The sequence below is a fragment of the Meriones unguiculatus genome, chromosome 12 (assembly GCF_030254825.1).
Source record: "Meriones unguiculatus strain TT.TT164.6M chromosome 12, Bangor_MerUng_6.1, whole genome shotgun sequence".
NCBI lineage: Eukaryota > Metazoa > Chordata > Mammalia > Rodentia > Muridae > Meriones > Meriones unguiculatus.
Genome location: NC_083360.1, coordinates 87,342,231 through 87,365,841, shown reverse-complemented (window position 1 = coordinate 87,365,841; position 23,611 = coordinate 87,342,231). Strand labels below are relative to the sequence as shown.

At 54.8% G+C, this 23,611-nt stretch overlaps 1 protein-coding gene across 6 annotated transcripts in view; it reads right to left on the bottom strand.

Annotated features, from left to right (window-relative positions):
• Ttc39a (tetratricopeptide repeat domain 39A) overlaps window positions 1-23,611 on the bottom strand; it is a 46,254-nt gene that overhangs the window by 11,811 nt on the left and 10,832 nt on the right. For 5 of the 6 annotated variants that reach the window (XM_060366115.1, XM_021660787.2, XM_060366113.1 and 2 more), the window contains exons 2-9: window positions 15,531-15,635; window positions 8,673-8,804; window positions 8,220-8,296; window positions 7,801-7,868; window positions 4,265-4,329; window positions 2,470-2,569; window positions 1,678-1,743; window positions 97-205 (exon numbers count right to left, since the gene is read on the bottom strand). In XM_060366115.1, coding sequence (XP_060222098.1) covers window positions 97-205; window positions 1,678-1,743; window positions 2,470-2,569; window positions 4,265-4,329; window positions 7,801-7,868; window positions 8,220-8,296; window positions 8,673-8,804; window positions 15,531-15,635 — 722 coding nt within the window. Of the gene's footprint in view, window positions 1-96; window positions 206-1,677; window positions 1,744-2,469; window positions 2,570-4,264; window positions 4,330-7,800; window positions 7,869-8,219; window positions 8,297-8,672; window positions 8,805-15,530; window positions 15,636-15,896; window positions 17,351-23,611 lie in introns of those variants that run through there. The other variant, XM_060366112.1, reaches the window with a different exon arrangement.

Here is a 23,611-nt window from a genome sequence, read left to right as displayed (position 1 = left end):
GCCCCACCCCCGTTCCCCAGTCGGAACCTGCGCAGGCTGGAGGCCGGGATGCCCCGCAGGCCCGGCGCCCCCCCACCCCTCCCCCGGGCCTCCTACCGAGCACGAAGGTGAGGAAGGTATGGTAACACAGCAGCAGCATGACGCACAGCACCGCGCGGAAGCTGTGCCCGCTCGCGCCCTCCTCCAGCTGCAGCAGCCCGTAGTCCTGGGGGGACAAGAAGACAGTCTGGGGTCCCCAGAGGACCACGGGGGTCCAGAAGGAGAGTCTGTTCTCCAGAGGCACGGGCCAAGGGCTGGCCCTTCCATCTCTCTGTGGGCACCTGCTCTTGACCATCTTGGCACGGAAGCCAAGCTGCCTGGTCTGCTTAGGAGGATTCCCGAGCAAAGGAGTCCTAACCGTAAGCTGGTACTGATGGTGCCAGGAAGCCCGGGGCCCAGAAAGGCTTCCTGGGGAGAATGTTCTAGAATGTCTCTGGAGCCAACCCAGACCCAGCCTGTGTGTGTAGTCTCCGCTGACCTTCCTCTGCATTCTTGCCCTTTCTCAGACACGGGCCTGGCCTGCCTCCACCCTCCACAGCGGCTGCGCTGGGCTTGGGGTTGACATTCCTGCAGCCTCCCTGATAACCCCTACCCAACTGCTGGCTCTGGGGGGCCTCCAGCTGTGGACCACAGACAGCTTCCCCAGGGCCCGGGATGGGCCTGAGGAGGCACTGAGCTGCTTCCCTCCTCTGCGCCCTGAGGAAACCCCAGATCCGGGCTCACAGAGCCCACAGAGGAAAGCTGCGCGGCACACCGACCACATGTCTGTTTCTGCAGACTGTCATGTGTCGGCTGAGAAAGGGTCTCGCCATGGAGCGCTAACTGCCCTGAAACTCACTATATAGACCAGGCTGGCCTCGAACCCAGAGAGATCCGCCTGCCTCTGCCTACTGAGCGCTGGGATAAAAGGTGTGCGCCACCACCGCCTAGCTTGTGTGGCACTCCTAATGGCGTTTTCGTGATTAAATAACATGGATTTTGCATACTAGCATCTCCTCTAAACAAACTTAGGTAAAAATGTTGTCATTTGGGGGAAAATAACAGGTCAACCACAGAGTGGTGGTCCATGTCGGGTATCAGGAAGGGCTGGAGAGACCACACCCCAACATCTTCAGGACGATGTGAGGGAGCCTCTTATTTTCCAGAGAGGAGGCTCCTGGGGGGAAAGGGGAGTTGTCCAGGGTCACAGGGAGACAGGGAGGAGGCTGAGGATGACTCCAGGACAGCCCGCTGGTTACCTTCTGAGGGGGCCTCCCTGTTCCGCTTCCTCCAACCCCTGCTGGTGTGCAAGGCCTTGCCCTCAGTGGGTCCCCTGGTTCCTCTCTGAAGCACAGGAGGGCTCCCTGCTCAACTCACAGATGGCGGAGGGGTGCCCGAAGCTGACCTTGGGCAAAAGGCCTAGCTTAAGGCCTGGGAGGGAGCAGTGGACCAAGGGGAGAAGGCGGGGCTCCTGACACGTGTGTGGAAAGACAACATGGTCCTCTCGAGCTGCCCTCAGTCTATGCTGCAAGGCCCCAGGCAGGGAGAGGTCTGTGGGGCTCAGAGAGAGATCTGAGGCAGGCCTGGCACCCGGCCGCATGGCCCCTAGGCCCCACTCTGGACTGGGCACATGGAGGGGACCCACAGGTGGGCGTTTACCTTGTTTCCTGAAAACCCGACAAACTCCAGCAGCCTCAGGATCCTTGTGGGAAGCATGGACAGCGTCTGTGGGGCCAGAGGCAGTGGGGGTGGAGGGCAGTGGAAGGATAGGCCCAGCACCCCACCCACGGCCTGCCTGTGCCCAGCCCAGGAAGCACGGCAGCCTCTTCCAGACCCACGGCCTCTGCGCCATCACCCTGGCCCGGCTCCTTCCTGCACATGTGTGCTTGCGTTTCCACGTCTCTCCCACTCAGCCCACACCCTCCCTCCACCTGGACCACCCGTCCCTGCCTGAAACTCCTCCCGGACTTTTCAACAGCCAACCCAAGTGCTTACTTATCTTCCTCCCCTCTCCAGGAGCCCTGAAAAGAACTGGGGGCCCTGTCCCCCGTGGGTCACAGCTGCCATCAGACCTGTCTCCCTCCCTCCCTCCCTCCCTCCCTCCCTCCCTCCCTCCCTCCCTCCCTCACGGGCAGTGGTTAAAAGCCAGCTCTCGCTGGGGCTGAAGCAGTCCGCTCTCCTGGGCTTGTCAGTTTCCATGGCTACAATTACCCTCCTTGCAGAGGGGTTCAAGCTACCGAGTAGGCACAAGCAGTAGGCACATGTGGACTCGGGGGTCACCCTCTGTGCCCCTCCCCCCAGCTTGAGCCCATAAGGCTGGTGACATTTTAGAGCCACCTCTGGGCCCCACGCCTAGCACACAGCCAGGCACAGTGGCACTCGGGGGTGGCCTGCGTGGGGTGAGTGGCATCTGGGGCCCAGAGGTGGAAGAACCAGGGGCTGGCCACTCACCAGGTTGAAGGCTCCCACGCCGAGCTTCACCCCGCCTTCAAAGTGTCTGTGGCTCTCTCCCTTGCTGTATTGCGAGGACTGGACCAGACTGTCCAGTTCCCTGTGGGAGGGTGCCACTCAGCCGCACAGCCAGGCCGGCCCCCATCCCTCCACCCCCCTGCGAGGGGGGTCTCAGAACGCAGTGGCGGCTTGGCTACAGTTCTGCAGACCCAGAGGCCTGATACCCAGCACATCGCCATCTTGTCTCCTAGCACAGAGGTGTGCTTCTCACCCCTAACCAACACCACGCTGGCCCTGGGGGTACAACACGCTCCATGGGCCTCTCTGCCGGGGGAAGAGGGAGCCTGTCCGCAGTGTATGTTCACGGCATCCCTGGCTCCGTCCTCAGCCAGGATGTCTCTGGACCAGCGTCTCACAGGCGGTGACTGATTTCAGACTTGTAGATAAAGGATGGCAGGACAGACCCACTACTGGGCACATGCCAATGCCCTCTTCTTAGGCCCTTCTCTGGGGATTGGCTTGACTGGAATCCATCCCTTTCTCCTAGTTGACAACATTGAAGCTTTCTAGTCAGCGCTACCCCGGGCTTCTCCGTGCCAGGCACCAGAGGGCAGCATCGCCCACAGTAGCCCCACTCTGTCCCACAGCTCTCCTGTCTGGGAGACAGTCCCCTCTCACTGAAAGCAGAATTGCCCCAGGCTGCGCTTAGTCTAGGGAAGAGAGGGTTTCTTTGAGATGGTGTTTAAGTGGACAGGTGGCCTGGGAGCTGGGCCCTGGACCTGGAGCTGGCCTGACGCACCGCCCTGACAGAGACAACGAAAGCTGTGAGGCGCAGATAAAAAACTGAGGGCAGGCCTAAAGGTCCTCGGAGGGACTTAGGAGAGGCAGCAAGGATGGGGGAGAGGAGCCCATGGGCTGGGCAGCCGGAAGGAAGCCTGGGAGTGAGAAAGGGGCGGCCTGACCGGGCTTGTGTTTTGTAGTCACCGTTGTGGAAGCTGGCAGGGACACTGGAGGGGACCGCGGCACTTGTCTGCTTGTCCGTACCATCTCCCCCTCCCCCCAGCACAGGCTTGCAGGTGTCCTGCTCGGACAAGAGTCACGTGGAGGATGCAGTTAGAGCACTAGGTGCTCTCATGGTGAGCTGGGAAACGAGTTCTGCCGCCTAACTTGTACTGTGTAACGTAGGCTTCCAGCACTTTGTCGAATTTTAGACTTGTAGATAAGGGACTGTGGAAAAGTGCTCTGAGCTAGGTGTTCAGGCTTTCCCTCAGCACAGCTTGTCCCTGGCCCAGAGGACTTGTGTCAGGGATCCAGACATAGTGTGGGGAAGATTCTAGCCCTTGGGGAATGTGTCTGTGTGTATATATACATGTACGTGTGTCTGTGTGTGTGCGTGTGTACATGTAGGTGTGGTGTGTGTGTGTGTATGTGTGTACATGTGCTATCTCTAGTGTGTTGAAAGGTTAAGGAAGACATTGTAGGAAAAGTAGGATTTGGACTGGGCCTTTACAAGTGGGTAGTTCTACCATCGTCGTTTCTTAAAGTCCTCTGGCCGTCTGTGGCCCCGCCCTCAGCCCAGGCTGTTTGTGCTGAACATGGGCCTTCTTTTTCCCTGGCAGACAAGACACTCAAGATGCCAAACACACAGGTACAGCCAGAAATCCAGAAGGTTCTGGGGTCCACAGCTCTGCCCAGCTCTCAGTTTTCTAGCTGGGCCTCCCACGGGGCAGTCTGAGGGGCCAGGGAGCAGGCTCTGGCCCCGGCTCCCAGCCCTCCACAGCCCGACCCCACTCACTTGTAAGTCTGGTAACTGTTTCGAACTTTGATGCCACCCTTGATGAAGCTCACCATGTTCTCATCCTGTGGAGAGGAGAGGGACAAGAGCTGGGCAGGTGGCTGGAGCCAGAGGGCCACACAGCCCGACAGCCCCTCATCCTGTGCGAGAGCTATGCTGGGTGAGGTGGTCAGAGGCCACTCAAAGCAGACTGCCACACCCCCTTCCTCTCTCAGACAGACACACACGTACACACACACACACACACACACGCACACACACGCACGAGCACACCGTCAGCAGCGTCTCCCTCCGGGTAGGAGAATCTTGTGAGATGAGGAGGGGTGCTCATTTTTGGGAAGTTGAAGAAAGTTGTAACTCATTATTTGAAGTCCCAGCAGCCCCCAGTTTGCCTGGCAACCCCAATCCTGGTGTCCACCCACGGAAAATGAATGGACGGGGGCTGAGAAGTATCATCAGGAATGTCCACAGCATCGGTGTTCAAGAAACTCCAAACCAAAAGCAACCAAGACTCACCGTGGAAAGCCAGGTAGAGGCATATTTACACAAGAGAGTGTTACCCAGCCACACAGGGTGCTAAGGCCCACACAACTGGAAGCCAACCAAAGCATAACAACCCGCTGCTCAGGCACAAACGCCACGAAAGGCGAGTGACAAGGAAGGTGATGGCTTCCCCTGGGAAGGAGGTGGGGCGGAGGGACGAGCCTTGCTGTGTAGACCTGGCCTCCAGCCAACTCAGAGCATGTGTGTAAGAATAACGCGTGATAATAAAACAAAAGTCTTGCTTCAGTGCATCCTAAGCCGAGGACTAGCCCGCTCCGATCACCCAAGGGCCAAAAGATTGTGTTTTAAAGAGCTGAGGGCATCCGCCCATGGCACCCAGGAGTCAGGTCCAGGGTCGGCATGGCATGGCAATCCTAAGGGTGTTCCGGTGGCAGCCATGCTTTAGCAGCAACCCACAGCTCTCCCACTGGATTTAAGATTTGCACACTAAGAGGAAAACCATATCTAGTCCTGGAGACCTCGCCAACGGTCCTGGGGAAGCCACACTCATGAATTTACCAACCCAGCCTAATCCCTAACAGCGATCTGTGAACATCTGTCCTTCCACCCACAGAAATTTCATCCCCGGAAACTTCATTTTGTAATGGATGGGGACCACTACAGAAAACCACAACCAATCAAAATGCAGAGCTGCGGAGGCCAGTCCCAGTGGGAACACTGCGGAAGACGGGGCACAGATCGTAAGAGCCCGAGGATCAGGGAGTTTGCCGTGAGACTGTGTCTCCTGGGGTGTCTGAGGCTGCAGCCATAAATTCTCACCAACACGACCGCCCAGCTGGGAGCTGAACTAGGATGAAAGCAGCACACATGCCTAAGCAGACCGGGGAAGGCCCGTGAGGCCTCAGCCCCACGCAAGGGACTACAGGCAATGGAGGAAAGCTGGAAGTGGGAGGGGGTGGTCTTCTCCAGGGAGGGACACACCAAGCGGCTGTCCAGTGCCAATCTGCCAGGCCTGAGAACATGCAGACGAGTAACATTACATGGACTGGATGAGTTACACTTTAAATATGGTTGTGTGTACGTATGTACATACACATGCAATCACAGTGAAAAAGAAAGCCCATACATTTGCAGGCTGGTGAGGAGGGGTGGGTAAGGGAGGTTGGGGAGGCAGGAAGAGAAGGGAGAAGTGTCGTGATCAAATTCCAGTTTAAGGGGCTGGAGAGATGGCTCAGTGGCTAAGCTGTTCTTCCTGAGTTCAGTGCAACCACAGTATGGCTCAGAAGCATCTTTTGTTTGTTTGTTTGTTTGAGACAGGGTTTCTCTGTGTAGCCTTGACTGTTCTGGACTAGCTATGTAGACCAGGCTGACCTCAAATTCATAGAGATCCACCTGCCTCTGTCTACCGAGTGCTGTAATTACAGGCCTGTGCCACCACTAAGCCTTTAACCCCAGCACTCAGGAGGCAGAGGCAGGCAGATCTTTGTGAGTTCAAGGCCAGCCTGGTCTACAGAGTGAGTTCCAGAACAGCCAAAGTTACACAGAAAAATCCTGTCTTGAAAAAGCAAACAAACAAACAAAAATTTTATGATTAGAAAAGAAAAGAGCTGAAAATATACACACAAGTAATATTTTACTGACCGATACATTGTCTCACTGGCTTTTCTTCCAGAGGGCCTCAGTTAAAGCCCCAGCACCCACATGGTGGCTCACAGGGACCTATAACTCCAAGTCCAGGGAATCTCATACCCTCTTCTGGCCTCCAAGGGCACCAGGCATGCATGTAGCACACAGGCATATATGCAAGCCACACACACACACATAAAATGTAAGTAATAAAACAGTATTTTTAAAAATTAAAAATAGCTAAAGAAGCCAGGTCTGGTAGCACACACCTTTAATCTAAGCACTTAGGAGGCAGAGGCAGGGGGATTGCCATAAGGCTCCTTTGGTCTGCGATGAGTTTCAGGTCAGTTAGAGCTGCCTATTGAGACCCTATCTAAAAACACAGGAAGCAGCTAGGAAAATAAATAGCACCCAGCACCAAAATGCGTCTGCCCTCCTCCAGTACGCATGCATACAATGTATATGATGATGGCTGCCGTGTTCTAACAAAGGAGCTCTAGTAAAATTCTGCCCTGGCATTGTGGTAGGGAGACCTGTCTCTGACTTGGCCGGACCCAAATTCAAATCCCGGTTCATTAGTTGCTGATCACGTGACCCGAGGAACCCTCCTCTCCCGAAGACTCTGCTTTGCTGTCCTCTGAGGGGAGGGTTAAGTAACAAGTGTGAACAAGTCCAAAGGACCTCGTATCGTGGCAAGGATGCAATGTCCAGAGGCTGGGGAGATGCCACACAAGCCTCAGGACAGAATTAGGTCCCCAGAATGCTCGTGTTTAGCCAGATGTGCCTCTGTAAGCCTTTCCAGAGACTCACCTGACGCCTGCAGGCCGGCTAGCCTGGAGCCACAGCTCAGCCACAAAAATGAGAGGCTCTGCCTCAGAGAAGCAGAAGGAGAGAACTGATTCCCGAAAAGCTTTCCTCCAACCCCCGCATCCACGGCGTGCCTTCCCCTTCCCATCACAGGCACACATGCGTACACACGCATGCACTAAATACATACATGTTTTAAAAGGTGGAATGTGACGGGGGGAACGACAACTGGCATCCACCTGTTCTCCACACACATATACACTCACCACAAGTACAGGCAAAATGTCAGCCCTATGTACACACAAAGCCTGTTATGTCACTTGCTACAGGTTTGCTGCATCCATCAAGCAGGGCGGGTCCGTGGCCATGCCTGTGTCCGTGTGACTCCTGACAGGAGCAGCAGCAGTGACCAGAGGAAGCAGCACCTTGAGAACCCTGGGCATGTGAGGAGGAAACACCCAGCTCTCCTCCTCCAGCTCGGCCAGGGTTGGGAGCTGGGGACCGAGCCTCGGAGGCCTCTGCCACCTCTCAGGGGGCAGGCAGGTCACACGGCGATTGCACACATGTGGGGTGAGCTGAGGTGGGGGAGCACATCCTACCTGCAGGAAGGTCAGCGCTGCTCTCTGCAGGAGGCATTCTGCATAGCAGACCTCTGCGTGGATTTCCTCTGCAGGAAAGACAAAAAGCAGAACCAAACCAAAGCCTGGGCTTCTAGTCAGGAGGCTCCGGTGAGGCCACAGGGAAGTCACAGAGGCCCGTTCTAAGCAGCTCTGGGGGGCGGGGGGGGGGGCACAGCCACTCTCCCTGACTTCCGGGTGGTGCTGGCTTAGGTGGCTGCTCTCGCCTGCTCTAACCCTTCCTTCAGGGGCCACAGGCCAGGGCCACCTTTGTGTCCCTGCATTACGCCACATGGCACCGCCCCCTTGGGGCCGCCAGAATGGATAACCTTTCTCTCCTCCCCTCCCCGGGGCTGGGGCCACCAGAGTCCATGCTGGGGGGGACACCTCGGGTACCACACCTTCCGTGAACTGCTCCAGGGTGGGGCGGTGCACCAGGTTGCTGAAGGAGTCGGTCATGGAAGACTTCCTCCGGTGCCTGGGAAGGAGAGGGGCCCCCGGTGATTCCACGAGGTTGAGAGAGGGACACACACACTCACACACACGCTTTGCTATACTCTCAAAGGTTTGAAGGTTTGTGGCCACCCTCCGCAGGAGTCTCCAGACTCCCATGCACAGCTCTCCCAGTCCAGCCCCTTTTATAAACGGAGAACGTTAAGTGCTGGGAGGGACCTGCCCAAGACAGTTGAAAAGTGGCAGAGACAGAGCCCATGTTCTCCCCAGTGACCGGCTCAGACTGGACTGGACAGCCACGCCAACGGGGACACAAGCAAGACGACACACCAGGCTCTTGCTTAGGACAGGAAGAGAGGAGTGTGGGCCTCGTTACCCCATCCCTGTCCCACCGGTCCAACCTCTGACACAGCGACTGCGCCTCCTTCATCATGTTGCCAGCATGCAGGATGTCCTGGGGGTCGAAGGTCATCATGGCTTGCATCTCCAGAATGGTGGCATACGTCAGTGAGTGGTACATGCTCTCCTTGGTTCTGTGGGACAAAGTGGACACAGAGGTGGCTGGCTGGCTGGCTGCAGGTCACCTGCCAGCTCCTCCGGTGACATAGTTCCAAAGTTTAACCCTTTCATGGCATCTCAGGTGGCCTCCATAGGAGGAGGAGGGGCAGAGCAGGAATGGGAGTGGGGTAGGAAGGTAACAATGCGTTGCAGGCAAGCAGGAAACTGCCCAGAGTTTAAAAACTAAGAGACAAAAGATATCCATCCAGTTCCCAGCTCTTCTTCCTGCTGAGTGACCCCAAATGACCCTCCAGGTCTAAGCCTCACCACTCTCTCCTGGAGAGGGGGACACAGGTCCTGGCTCTGGCTGAGGTTGCTCTTGCTTCTGGGCCTCCTCCAGCAGGCCAACCTCTGGTCCTGATTCCTCACCCTACTCCCTCCCCCTCCCCCATTCCCTCTGATCTAGAGCACCCGGCTGAACCTCCCAGCACTCAAGACACAGCAAGATGGCTCGGCAGGCAAAGGCACTTGCCACCAAGCCTGACCACCTCAGAACCCACACTTCTGCAAGGTACTCCCACACCTCCCTCCTCCAGGCCCTTGCCCAGGCTGCTCCCCCAGTCTGAGATGTCTTTCTCCTGCCCCACGTCTTCTAACTCAGTCACCACAGTCTTCAAGCCCGAGGGGAATTCAGGCTCCTCCCTGGGAAGCACATGCCCATGACAAGGCACCACCACACTGAGCCCCCCTGAGCACAGGCTTCAATCCCCCTCTAGACTGTGGGTACTGAGGGCCAGCGCTTGGCTGGGACTCATCTCTGCACCCTGACGTGACAGGCCTGAGCCAGGGCAGCCTCGGAAAGGCTTCATCCCCTGCCTCCCTGCGCCTCCACAGACCCCACCTTCTACACTAAAGGGCGTCTCGGGGGCACAGAGGCAGCATTTAGCCCAATTCGGACAAAGCAGAGAACAATAACGGCTGGAAAAAGGAACTTGGCTGTTACCCCAGCAACAGGGGCTGATGCTGCCGAGCAGCCAGGGCCACTGAGGCTGGCAGGGAAACAGCTGGCCTGACGTGGCTGAGCCTGCACGGTTTGGTTCCCTTCCCCACGCGCCTCTGTCAATTATTTACAAAACTCCTCAGCACCAGGACAATGCTGGGAACATCGGAGGAGAGAGATGACTAAATTTTATAAAGGGTTTTATTGTTAGATCATGCGACTTTACCCAGCTTCCTTTCTTGTTAAAGCAAAGCCTGTGGGTGAGTTACTCTTTTCCTTCTGGGCGACCCTCAGAGGTTAGGATTTTTGTTTTCTTTTATTTGTTTGTTTTGAGGCAGGGCCTCAGACTTCTCCCTCTGCCTGCCGCGGGCTGGGATTACAGCCGTGCACCACTATACCAGGCTGTGCAAGCTATTGGTCAGGATTTTTGAGGACCAAAGGAACAAAAGGCTGGTGGACTTGTCCCCATTCCCACCAGTTCCCAGAAATCTCCCAGCCTGTGCCACGGCTGCTCTATCTAGGGACCGTGGTTTGTGGAAGGATCCGGCTATCCGCAGTGGGGGGCGCTGGGGGTCCCTCAAACACAGCCACAGGAATTGTGGCTTTGCCAGTCACCTGCGTGACTCTGGTAGTTCTGCTGGCCTCTCTGAGTCCCAGGATTCCCTCTACAGAAAACAAAGGCAGCTGGGCAGGACAGCTTTAATCTCAGCACACTCGGGATGCAGAGGTAGGCAGATCTCTAAGTTCCAGGCTTCCCTGGTCTATATGGCAAATTTCAGGCCGGCGAGAGACCTGCCTCCAACCCCAACACAGACAGAGAGAGGAAGAGGAGGAGAAGAAGTGAAAGAAAGAAAGAGAGGGAGGGAGGAAGGAAGGAAAAAGAAAGGAAGAACACGATAATCTGCCAACTCCCAGATCTGCACATGGCCGCTGCTCGGGAAATGTGAGTCCCTCTGTCCCACTGGTGTCTGGAGTCACTTTCCTAACAGGACCAGCAGTATCCCTGAGAACATCCCAGCCTCCTCCCCAGGTCTCTCGAGCCCTGCTTCTCTCTTCCGGTGGCTGCTGAGCCCCAGGACTCAGCCCCACACACCCAGCCACACCTGCTGCTCCGGGAAGGAAGTAGCCCTGCCCAGGCAGCTGGCAGACAAAGTGGAATTTCTGGTTTGAGACCCAAGGACCCAAGATGTACAGTGACCAGGAATCCTGGCCCTCACCAGCCCACCACCCGGAAGACTCAGGCGTCCCCTGAACTTCCCGCATCTGGAACTCGGCTGTCTCTGAGCATGCCCTTTTCTGCTGCCTCCCTCCTGTTTGAGAGGAGGCCGTGAGAGGCCCTTCCCTGCGAGGTGTCCCTGCCCCCTTGAATGAGACCCGGGAGAGCTCAGCAGTCAGCGTGCAGCTTGCAGCACAGAGTGGGCTGGATTTAAATCTAAACTCTGCCACTGACAAGCCAAGGCCGTTTATTCAACAGGAAAAAAGCCTGGAGTGGCCTCGGTGTCCCCGACAGTTCCTGGAGGCCGCAGAGAACCGTAAACCCACAGTGACAGTGTTATTCAGAGATGTGGCCTCTAGGGAGCAGATGCGGAGGCAGGAAGGGGCACGCGCTAAACCTGGTTATGACCGGAGGAGGCGTGCTGCCCCTGGATAGGGTCAGGGCGGCTGAGCAGACCTGTCTACGGCACAGAGCAGTGAATGACTACAGACCCAACCTTCTCTGAAGCCTCAGAGGCTATAACCGGGGCCAAGAGACCGTGCTGCTGTCATTGCAGACCACAGTCCCAGAGCAGGGGTTCCCTGTGGCGGGGAGGAGGTCCTTGTGAGTCCGCCCGGTAGAAGGGAATCTGACAATTTCTGGGCGATCTTTGGTAGTCATGGGTGGAGTGTGATTTTAGTCCCTGGGACATCTGATAATGCTGGTCTCCTTAAGGTGTGTGTGTGTGGGGGGGGGCTTGCCACTGACCTCCCAGCCTGAAAAGCCTCAGGAAACAGTGTCCTAGAAGTGGGGCACACATGCACACAGTCCCAGAGGTGGGCAAGCTGAGGGAGGAGGATCTCAGGCCCGAGGCCAGCTCGGGCTACACAATAAGATTTTTGTCTCAAAGAAAAGAGGGCGCTGGCTGCAAAGGTGGCTCCGCAGTTGAAAGCCTTTACTCTTGCAAAGGACCTGGGTTCAATTCCCAGCACTCAGAATTTTCTTTAGTTCCACTTCCAGGGGATCTGAATCCCTCTGCTGGGCCTCTATGGGCACACATGATGTGTAGACACACATGCAGGCAAACACCCACACACATAAAGTACATGTAAGCAGATAAAGGGGGAGGGCTGGAAAGACAGCTCACTAGTTAAAGCAGTCTGTACAGGGCTGGAGGATCCCCAGAAACCCACATAAATGCTGGGTGGGTATGATGACCCCTGTGATGCTACCTAAGAATGTGGAGACAGGGGACCCCCAGAGCAAGTCCTACCATCAGGCCTTGGGCTTGATTCCGAGACCCTGCCTCAACCAGTGAGATGAAAGATCAATCAAGGATAGTTCCAACATCACCCTTGGGCCCCCACATGCATTCCTACACTCATTCACACACACACACCCTGACACACGTGCCTCTCACACATGTGCATACTCGGGGAAGCAGGGAAAGAAAGTATAAGATATTAAGGGCAGAAAAGAACATCCAGAGGAACAGCCCTGAGTGCTGGGAAGTCAGGCACACGACCACGGGAGCAACGAGAAACCCAAGGCTTAATGACACACGAAGGGAAAAGTGGAAGAGCAATTGGGGTTCAGCAAGACGGCCCAGCGTGTGAGGGCACTCATGCCAAGTCTGACGACCTGAGCTGAACCCCTAGATCCACGCCGTGGAAGAGGAGAACTGACTCCTGACAGTTGTCCTCTGACCTCAACATGTGTGCAGAGGCCACACAGACACACACACATGAATGCACACACACACATACACATACACATTTTAAAAAAATAAATGGAAATGAAAAGGGAAGTGATGAAAAGAGTAGAGAAGGTTGTCCATGGTTTAAGGGAAAGGGACCAGGAGATTAAGGGGAGTTCCTAGAACAGAATGAGTTGATCACAATGGTCTCTTACTGTAATGAAAGGGACCTTTGTCCCAGCCCATTGCTGTGGACATTCAGGAATAAGACAAGACCTGAAACATTTCTGAGACAGGACAGAAAAGATCACTCACAGAGTAAGGTGGAGGACCCAGCTGTCTTAGTCACAGTTTCTGCTGCTGGGCTGAAAACACTGTAGCCAATCAGGGAGGAAAGCTTTTATCTGGCTTATGCTTCCAAATCACAGTTCATCCCTGGAGGAAGGCAGGACAGGAACTCACACAAGGCAGGAACCTGGAGGCAGGAGCTGATGCAGAGGTCATGGAGGGTGCTGCTCACTGGCTTGCTTCCCCTGGCTCGCTCAGCCTGCCTTCTTAGAGAACCCAGGACCACCAGCCCAGGGATGGACGGCGGCACCCACAGTGGACTGGGCTCTCCCCACCACTCACTTATTTAACAACTGTTCTATGGGCTTGCCAGCAGCCTGATCTTAGAGGGGCATTCTGTCAGTTGAGGTTCCCTCCCCTCAGATGACCCTGGCTTGTGTCAAGCTGACACTGCTGTCCAGCACAGTAGCTGTAGCTTCTGAGAAGTAGGTGACCCAAGTATTCAAACTTTTGACAAGAAAAAAAGAAATCTCTATGCAACTCCTTGTTTGTTAGCAAGCCTCTGAGAACACGCTCTGGTAAAATGGAGGCAACATGAGAACAGAGGTGAGGCGGAAGGGGCTGGGGAAGGCAGGGAGAGCCGGACACAGCCAGCAGACACCAATCTCCCGGCAGGACTCACAGCTCACTTGGGGGGTTGCTATGGCACCATCCTGTGGCGGTTACAAAGAGCTGAGCATAAAGGACAAATCAGGAAATGCAGAAACAAGACCACTGCCAATCCCAGCAAGGAGATGCCATCCGCACCAGCCAACACACAACTCTCTCGGCGGTGAGCAATAAGCATAGAGCTGTGAGGCAGACTCCTGGGATGACGCTGTGTCTGCAGCTCGCTGGAGTTTCAGTGCTGTGGAGAGACAGGAGTGCTGCCGGCTCCGGGCTGGTGACCCTACCTCGGGCTAGTGCTCGCCCTCCAGAACAGCCATTCTTTGCCCACCTCTGTATGTGAACTAACATCCTGTGACTGACAGATGTTTTGGAATCTATTAACTTAGCCAGCCATTGGGTCCCACCAATCCAGAAGCTATGGATGCCGTAAGGTAGCATCTGGAGGCTGGAGTAAGGCCTCCCTCATCTTGCTGTACCTGCCCCTCTGACGTACCCACCAATGGATTTCACACTTGCCTTGATTTATGACTTTCTCGGTTCTGTAAGACTACAAAAACTTTGCAAGACTGCTTTTACATGGGAACGTGGAATTTGGGGTTACCTAAATCCGTGTTCCAGGAACTCAAAATGGCTCCAGAGCAAAGCCTCTCCTGTTTTCTTTAGGATGATGGGTGCTGTGGTTGGTTGGTTGGTTGTTGTTTTTGCTTGACAATAGTGTAAGCGATGCAATAATTATACAGGTATAATAATACAAATTAGTGGTTTGGTCAAATATTGTTAATACGGTAAAAGGGAGATGGGTGAAGCAAAGAGAAGAATGTGGGTAAGAAAAACACATTCTTTTGGTTTTACGTTCCAAGGTAAGAGCTGATGTAACCCAGGCTGCCCTGAAATTTGTTAGGCAGCAAAGGATGCCTCTGAACTTTCTATCTCTACCTCGTAAGCATTAGGTTAAAGATGAGCATCTAGTGTCCAGGTAAGAAAGCTAAACTCTCTTCTTTTGAGGAAGGATCTATGTCATTCTGGCTGTCCTGGAACTCACTCTGTAGACCAGGCTGGCCTCAAACTCAGAAACTCAGAGATCCACCTACTTCTGCCTCCCAAATGCTGGGACTAAAGGCGTGTGCCACCACCAACCTGGCTGAGATAAGATTTTTTTTTTTTTTAAGTGACAAAATCCTGAATTTTGGGCTAGTGAGATGGCTCAGCTATGCAAGCCTGATAGCCCAAGTTTGACCCCAAGATCCCACCAAGCGGCAGGAAAGACCTTGTTCCCTAATTTATATACACGCACAACCACACACACACACACACACACACACACACACACAACCACCTATCCCCCCCCCCCACACACAGGATAAAATTTTTATCAAAAGTAAATTTTATGGTCTATGAAAAAGAACTGGTGACAGGCAGTTAGGAAAGAAAAAGTGGCACATGCATATTATTTAGAAATAGTGTACAAGGCCTGGCGGCACATTCGGGGAATCCCAGCACTTGGGAAGTGGAGCTCGGAGGATCTCCAGTCAGAGGTTGGCTTGGAGACCCTATCTCAGAACCAAACAACCAGCCAGCAGCCAACATGGAGAAACGCCTCAAAGAGCAGTCCTCACTTTACCCAAAGGCTCAGTGAGTGGCCCTGAAGTGGAAGGAGTGGGGCAGAGTGAAATGGAAGCCCCGCCCTCCCTGCCAGCACCCCCTCCAGTGGATTCAGTGGGAATAGTGTGGAAGCCCCCTGGGTGTTCACAGGCTGGGTGTTCACAGGAGGGGTGCCTGGGTCATTTGGGTGAGACTTCTCAGGGTTCACGGTGACCCCCAAAGCGTGACGCCGACAGGGGGTCCTCTGATCCACGCTCTCCCCATGTGTGCCCTGGCATGTGTACACAGCCAGCCTGGGGAAGTGAACTCACCTGGGCTTGAGGTAGCTGAGTGCTTCTGAGAACTGGTTGGTGAGGAAGAGATCCAGGGCCGTCATGCACTGGTCCAGGGCCTCATGGAGGCTGCCCACAGGAGACCTGAGGGGAGAGACGGACATGGCCCTGACCCTGGAGCCTTTGGCCTCTCCTGGCCAGGACAGAGCCTCACTGGCCTAGCCAACTTCACAACTGGGCCTCCTCCACTGTCCTCCTCCATGCTGGACAGTGACACAGGGACAGTTTACACCCTCCTCTCAGCGTTCCCGATAGTGGAAAAAGGGACAGCGTCAGCTGAGACTCAATGGCAGGGTGGGGACAGGGCTAGGAATGGGGAGCAAGGAAGCAGAAGAGTGAACTTACCCTTTACAAGTGTAAAGAGAGTCCTTGTGGCCCTTCTGACCCATTGGGCTCTGCTGCGCCCCTGGGGGGCACCGCCCAACACTGATCCCCCTCTTCCTCCCACTCTGGGTATTTCTCCTCTGGGTTCTTACTGACCTCAGGCCTACACTCTAGAACCGACACTGTCACAATGGGCCATGGAGGGCAGTGGTCCTGTTTGAGCATTCCAGAGCCTTCCACCCTCACATCACCTTCCGACCACATCTCCTGCACACCCGGCCCTGTTTTGGTCCTCAAGGTCTTCCATAGCTCTTTGCATCCTACTGAGATATTGAGGTGCTTGTCTGTCTCCCTCCACTAAAACACAAGCTTCTAAAAAGCAGGAAGCATGCTTCTATCACTTCTGGCACAAAGCAAGCTTCTAGCCAGTGCATGAGGGAGGGAGTGAAGGAACACACAAAGCCTAAGGCAGGGACTGGCTGGGTCTCAAGTTTCTCTTCCAAAACACAGAACACTGCTCTCCTCCAGGGCCCTCACTGGATGAAAGAAGGCCAAAACCTAAAACCTTAACTTTTGTTTAGGTTTTTTGGTTTTTTTGTTTTGTTTTGTTTTGTTTGAGACAGGGTCTCCCAGGCTATCCCAGAACCCTTTCTGTATACCAGGCTGGCCTGGAACTCACAGAGAGCCACCTGCCTGAGTTCTGGGATCAAAGGTAAGGACCTGAAGGAAGGTCCTTACACACTGCTAAGAAAATCCTCATCTTCAAACCACAGTGAGGAGAAAATGTCCCCTCGGCCGGCCAGCTCCTACACACACACACACACACACACACACACACACACACACCCGGAGGCCGACCAGCCGGTCTCCCAGGCAGACTGAGAAGCGTTCAAAGCTCCCTTCTGCACATTCTCCAAGTCTGCTCCCTCTCTGCCTTGCCATTTTAATGAGTAACATGTCTCCACCCAGTTTCTCAAGCCAGAAGCCTGATAAGCATCTCTGACCCACCCCTCTCACCGGGCTCCATCGCCAAACACCTTCAGTTCCGAAACACCCACCCAAACACCCACCGGGCTCCATGCCTTTGGGGCCCTGGGCCAGGCTGCTGTCATGGTAACTCAGATCACCTCCACTCTCCTCTTCCTCTGACGTCTCTTAGCTGCTTTAACATTGAATTTCACTTTCCACACGATTCCTGTCTCTCTTAGGTTCTGCACTCATTTATTGGTGATTTTTTTTTTTGTACTCATGTTTGATATAAAAGGTGTTTCCAAGTTGATAGAGAGATACACCAGGGCAGATTTGAGGTGCTGCTTCTTTCAGTAATGGAGGAAGCTGGGATAGGTTTGGCTTTTTTAAGTTTGTTGTTGTTGTTGTTGTTGTGTGTGTGTGTGTGTGTGTGTGTGTGTGTGTGATGCTCATATCGTAGCACGTGTGTGGAGACCAGCTGGGGTCAGTAGTCTCCCCTGTGTTACGGGGATTGAACTCACACTGTGGTCAGGCTTGGCAGCCTGCATCTGTACCTGCCCAGCCTTCTTGCCTGCCCTTGCTTGTCTTTTAAGGCAGGGTCTTACTAGGTAGCTGCTGTGAAATGAGTGTGGAATGTCCCCTAGAGGCTCCTTGGGAACACTCAGTCCCCAGCTGCTAGTGTGGAGTAGTGAAGCTGTGGAACCTTTAGGAGGGGAGTCTTCTAAGAGAGTGTGCCCCTAGAGGCGGGCCCTGAGCCCCTTCGGTTCAGCTCCTCTTCCTGTCCATTCTTACTAAGGGTGGCTGTCACCTGAGCAGCCAGCATCCTGTTCCTGTTCCCACACTTTCCCCAGCCTGACCGCCTGACGGATGGCAGCTCCCAGGAACTGAAAGCCCAGAATAATCCCCTCCTTGCTTACGTTGCTTTGTCAGAGTTCTTTTATTACAGTAACAGTGAAAGGAACTAAGGCAGGGCCTGGAGAGGTGGCTCAGCAGTTTAGAGTGCTTGCTGCACCTGCCCGGGTTCAATTCCCAGCACCCGCAAGGCAGCTCACAACCATCCAGAGCTCCACTTCCAGGGACAGGATGCCCCCTTCTGACCTCTGCAGGCACCAGGCACACGTGTGGTGCACACACATACGTGCAGGCAGGACATTCACGTATGTGAATGTGGATTCCAGCTACACTCCAGCTCTTACAAAGAGCATCTTACAGGGTGCCCGGTGTCACCCGCTCAGCCTCCAGGACATTTTATAGATAAAATAAATAACTCTAAGAGGAGGAGGAAATGGATGGCAATGCCAGCTTATGCTCAGCTCCATCCTCCAGAGTGCTGGGTCACAGGTGGAGAACTTCCTTTAGCGCTCCATCCCCTCTGGTCTTTCCTGCTCCCTTTTTGGATGTTCATTGGACTAGTTCCTTTTCAGGTGCGGGGTGCGTTAGTGGCTGGGTTTTTCGTGTCGGTTGTGGTTTCCACTTCCAGGGATTCCACTTATTCTTCTTTCAAGTCTGGTTGGTGACTGTAGACAGTATTTGGTTCCTGCTTACTGTATCAGCTTCAACTTCCTCACACATCTTTTTGTTCTGTTTTGTTTTTCGAGACGGGGTTTCTCTGTGTAGCCTTGGCTGTCCAGGACTTGATTTGTAGACCAGGCTGGCCTTGAACTCACAGCCTGCCTCTGCCTCCCTGAGTGCTGGGATCAAAGGTGTGCACCACCACATCTGGCCTTCTTCACACATCTTAAGCCCCACTAATTATATGTTAGTATTTTAGATCCTCAGGGAAAGCAATTCCACTGTTTATTGTTTTTGGTGCCCGTCACACTGGCTTGCTTCCTTGTGTGTTTTATAGCTTTCTTGCTAACTCACAATTGAATAATACCAAAGGGACCTTGGGGCGAGGACCCAGACCTTCAGAGCCCTGTGTTGACTTTGGCTAGGTTCCCTGGGCACTACCCCGAGGCTGTAAAAACCATTACTTTACTGTATGGACTCTAGCGCCTCAAGGGAAGGGTGCATTTTAAAAAACATAGTTCTTGCAGGAAACTCAACTAGTATCTGTTATTTTTTAAGGAACTACTCTCCCGGCTGGCGGATTCTCTCCAGCCACTCCCTCTCCTGTCCACTGATGCTCCTTTGAGGTGGAAGGAGAATTGAGGCTGTGTTCTGAGTTGTCACAGCTCAAGCTCCAGGGCCTGTGTTCCCTGCCTTGAGTAGGGGCCGGAGGTTTCTGAGGGCGGGGGACCCGGAGGCTGCCATGGCTGCCGCTGGATTCCAGCCACACTCCAGCTCTTACAAAGAGCATCTTACAGGGTGCCCGGTGTCACCCGCTCAGCCTCCAGGTCATAATTCCGAAGGCAGACAGCTGGAAACCCTAATCCTCCACTCGCCCCATCCTAACAGCCACAGACATCTTTTAAAGCACAGCTCTGACCATGCTGCTTCAAATCCATCATGGCTCCCCGAGCCTCCCAGAGCAGAGAGCCGCTTCCTTTCCACGGTCATAAAAGGCCCCACCCACCGCTGGCTGGCCTCTCCTCATGAGGCCTGGCACGTCTATCTTCCTCTGTGTTCAGGGCCCAGCCTAGCAACTGGTGTCCAACCGGTCCACGTTCATGGTGAAAATTAACTAGGACGCGGTAAACACAGTGGTGTGAGTACTCACTGACATTCTTAACTGGACCCTCGAAGTGGTCTGTGATGTGGGGCTGTACCCACTGCAGATGAGAAAACAGAGGCACAGGGGGGACATGACTTGGCCACAACCACAGCGCCGAGTGCTGGGCTGTAATCTGAGTTTCTGCCTACGATGGTGTCCACAACCTTGGCCTCAGGGACTGAGCGGCTCACAGCCATTAAGGGCAGAGGCAAAAGCCTGCCACTCATTTTTGCAGACACCCTAGCCCTCATCCGACCCCAAAGAGAGATGATGAAGACACAGAGCCTGACGGACTGGCTCCCCTGGGGACCCAGCACCTCTTTGGCTTAACTGAAGTAAGGTTCATCTTACACTAGAGATAGTCCTGAATCCCTGCTTCTCACCCCCCCCCGCCGCCATTATCTCCCCCCCACCTAAACTCTCTCTGTTGGTTGATGTTCAGTCTGGGCTCTGGAACAGCGTGGACCCAACTGGAACCTGTCCTTGGGGAGCTCAGTGTTCTGAATCCCCCAGGAGCAGGCAGAGCAACGACAGCCATTGTAGACAGGGCTGTGACTGTCAAAATGATGGGGCCAGGCGGTAGGGAAAGAAGTCCAGAAGGGGACCAGAGTTTGCAAAGGGGTAGTTCCGAGGCCCTGCAATCTAGACAGGCCAGGAACTGCCTCTGAAAAGCCTGCTGGCTGGGGAGATGAGGCAGGGGCTGGCCGGGGCTGGCAGGGGTTCCCAGGAAGGCTAGGCACGTTAGTCCTGCAGGACTAATGGCATCAACAGCCACTTGCTCCACCAAGAGATGGCCCAAGCTTTATCTAAATTGGCCATGGTATTATTTCCCTCAATCCTCCTCCCAGATGAGCCCTTATCTGCATTTGACAGATAAGGGAGTGAAGGCAGTGCAGTGTGAGGGAGTCCTCCCAGGGGCTTTCTGCAGGAGAAAGCTCAGGACCCTCAGGCTCCCCGGCCCCAGCTCCCTGTGAGTGGAGGAGGGCCATGTCTCTGCAGGCTGGCCCCTTGTCACCCAGGCCTCCTTTTTGTACTCTTGTGAGGGTGGCCTCTCTGCTGTCCTTTAAGGACATTAAGGCACGGGTGAGGGAAGGGGACGGGCAGGAACGGAGCTGGATGGACCGTGGCTGGTGGCCTAGATCAGGGTCTCGGGCACAGTGGTAGAGGACTGTCCCATTCAGACACACAAGTCACTCAGGGAGCAGATGGGAGCCTGGCTTTTAATCTCTGCTCTGCCCTTTGGGGTGGAGACTCTAGCCAAAGGATAGTGTGTGTACCTCTGGGGGGTTGTCTTCTGAATTGACCTTTCCAGGTCCCAAATGTGATCACCAGGTTTCATGGAAAGGCCCCCACTTCCATGGCCCTTCGCCACACATGGTCAGTACCATATGACATGGCTCAACACCCGTGCATGGCCTTTCGGAGTTTTGACAGCACACAGCCTCGGCCTGAGCTACAGCTCAGCGGTTACTTGGTCACCCGGTAAAGGATTTTTGGTTTTGTCTTTTAGACGGGGCTGGGTCTCTTATATCAAAGGCTGGCCTGGGACTCACCATGTAGCCAAGGATGAGCTTGAATTTCTGATCCTCCTGCCTCCACCTCCCATGTGCTGGGATCTCAGGCGTGCTCCACAGTGCCCAGCTCTACTTGGGGTTAGGGCATCAAACCTGGGCTCTGTGCATGCTAGAAAAGCACCACTCCAACCGACCTCCAGCCCCAGCCTGGAGACGGCTCTTCAACTTTGATAAGCCTCTCTTTGCTCATCAGCACAATGGGCCCAATGGTGCCTACATCTCGGGTTGTGAAGAAAGACTGAGGCTGGAATTACTCATGAACTACTCCTAGTTATTTTTCCCCAGGGTTATGAATTGTCATGATTCTCTCTTCAAGCAGGACTCATTCGGCATTGGAACAAGCCAGGTTTGCTAGCACACTCCCACAGCACCCGGGAAGGCTGAGGTAGGAAGATCTGAGGCCAGACAGGGTTGACATAGGGGGGTCCTGTCAAAAAGAGAGAAAGAGGGGGGTGGGGGAGGGGGAAGGAAGGAGAGCAAGGCTTGAATGCACACCAGGAACCTACCGGGGGACCACTGAGGCACACTGCTTATGTACAGAAGACAGCCATTCAGTAATATTCTGCGTTTGGATAGCAGGACACAGGAAACCACCTCAGTGTCCAACGAGAAGGATAAGTAAATAAACGCAGTCTTTACACAGGGTGGTGAGGCAGGTGTCGGGGTGAGGGAGAACAGCCTGTGGGACCGAGGAGAAACCTGGCTTCCAGAAAAGTAAGCCACAGAACGGCACGTGTTGCAGGCTCTGGTTATAGAACACTTGCCAGTAAGAACAAACTATCCTCCCCACCCCCAAAGAACTCGATTGTTTTTAGATTTTCCTGCACTCAGCAAGAGAATAAAAAATGGGAACCGACAGACCCCGGGTGACAATTATCTCTGGAGAGGGACGGTGGTAGGAGACTCCAGCAGGCTCCTGTGACTCTAACGCACCTTCTCTCTTAAAAAGTCTGTGGGGCATAGGCTGCCAGGAGCTCAGGACTCCGGTTCACTATTGGCCACAGGGGCCGGAGAGATGGCTCAGCAGTCACGGATGTGTGTCGCTCTCACGGAGGGCCAGGCTTTGGTTGCCAGGACCCACCCTGGTGGCTCACAACCGCCTCTGACTCCAGCTACAAGGGACCTGACTTTCTTCTTCTAGACTCCACACACAGACGTGATTTAAAACTAAAAAATGTCTTAGAATTATTTACCATACTCTTCTGAAGCCTTAAAAACATTTTGTAAGTTTTAGCTGGGCAGGGGGGGCACACACCTGAAGTCCCAGCCAGTGGGAGGCAGAGCTGGGAACTTCTGGAGTTCAAGATCATCCTTGGCTACAAAGACCAGAGCAGCCTGGGCTCGGCAAGACCCCATCTCAAGCCACCCATCCCCACTGCCAAGAAATTATTAATTGCTGTATGGTAGTTGTACGGTAGGTAAACTTTCTTAGACTTAGATCCAGACAAGCCCTGAGTGTTTGCTGAGTAAGGGTCTACGGTAGAGGCGGGGGACTCGCTTCTCCTTTGGTCTTCCTCTGTTCACATCCCACAAGGATGACACTGGCCAGGCCCGTGGGAATGGACAGATGGGCCTGTGTGTCCTCAGAGAGTGAGTCCCCACAGGCATACAAGAGGACTGGTATTCTGTTTGTGCTAGAAATCCGTGCTTCCTGGCCTGGAGGAGCCGGGGGTCGTTCCAGGGCCTGGGGCACAGAGGTGGGTGTGTGAGCAAGAGGGGCGAGTTTGGCTTCTCGGCCAGGAAGTGTGGATTTGTGGGTGGCAGCTTTGCTCCCTGTCTGCTCTAGTACTGGAGGGCGCTGCTGGCCCAGGGCTGCGCCCCAGCCGGGCTCTGGGAGTGAGCTCTCAGATCCTCAGGACACTGCTCACCTGGCCTCTCTCAAAGGCTCAGGGCGGTAAAAGGTCTTGACCAAAGTCACAGGACAGAAAGCGGTTAAGGGAAAACCTAGCAGGCCACGGTCCTCCAGGTCACCGGGCTTCCGCTGTCAGACACTGGCAGGCCCCTGGGAGGCCTCCAGCTGGCGGTGGCACCAGGTTTCCCTCCTCCCTGTGCATCCGTCAGGCCTCGGGCCCTTGGTAAATATTGTCACTAGTCTGAGTCTCCAGGTAGGGCGAGCACCCCTCCCGGCTCACCTGAGCAGATCTGTGGCGACCTCCCAGCAGCCCAGCAAGTGCCCCCCGGGCACTGAAACCCCGCAAAGGGCTCCTGGTCTCTAGACAGCACCCGGCAGTGCCTGCGGACAACTAGGGGGTCCGACAGTGGGGTGGGGGCGGGGCTGGCGGAGACAGCCATGTTGACAGCCACAACATCCACTTTGACCACCCGGGTCTCTTCGACGCCCAATATCCCGGGCCTGGGCACACTCGAGCCCACCAAGCAGCCGAAATATCCCTGAAGGGGAACGCCACCAGACAGCTGCGTCCAAATCCCACTCTCCGCTCTGACCTCCTCCATAACGAAAAGACAAGTCACTTAAGAGCCGTGCCTCAGTTTCCTCTGTAGGGAGGGGCGACTCTAAGCCTGCCCACCCTGCGGGC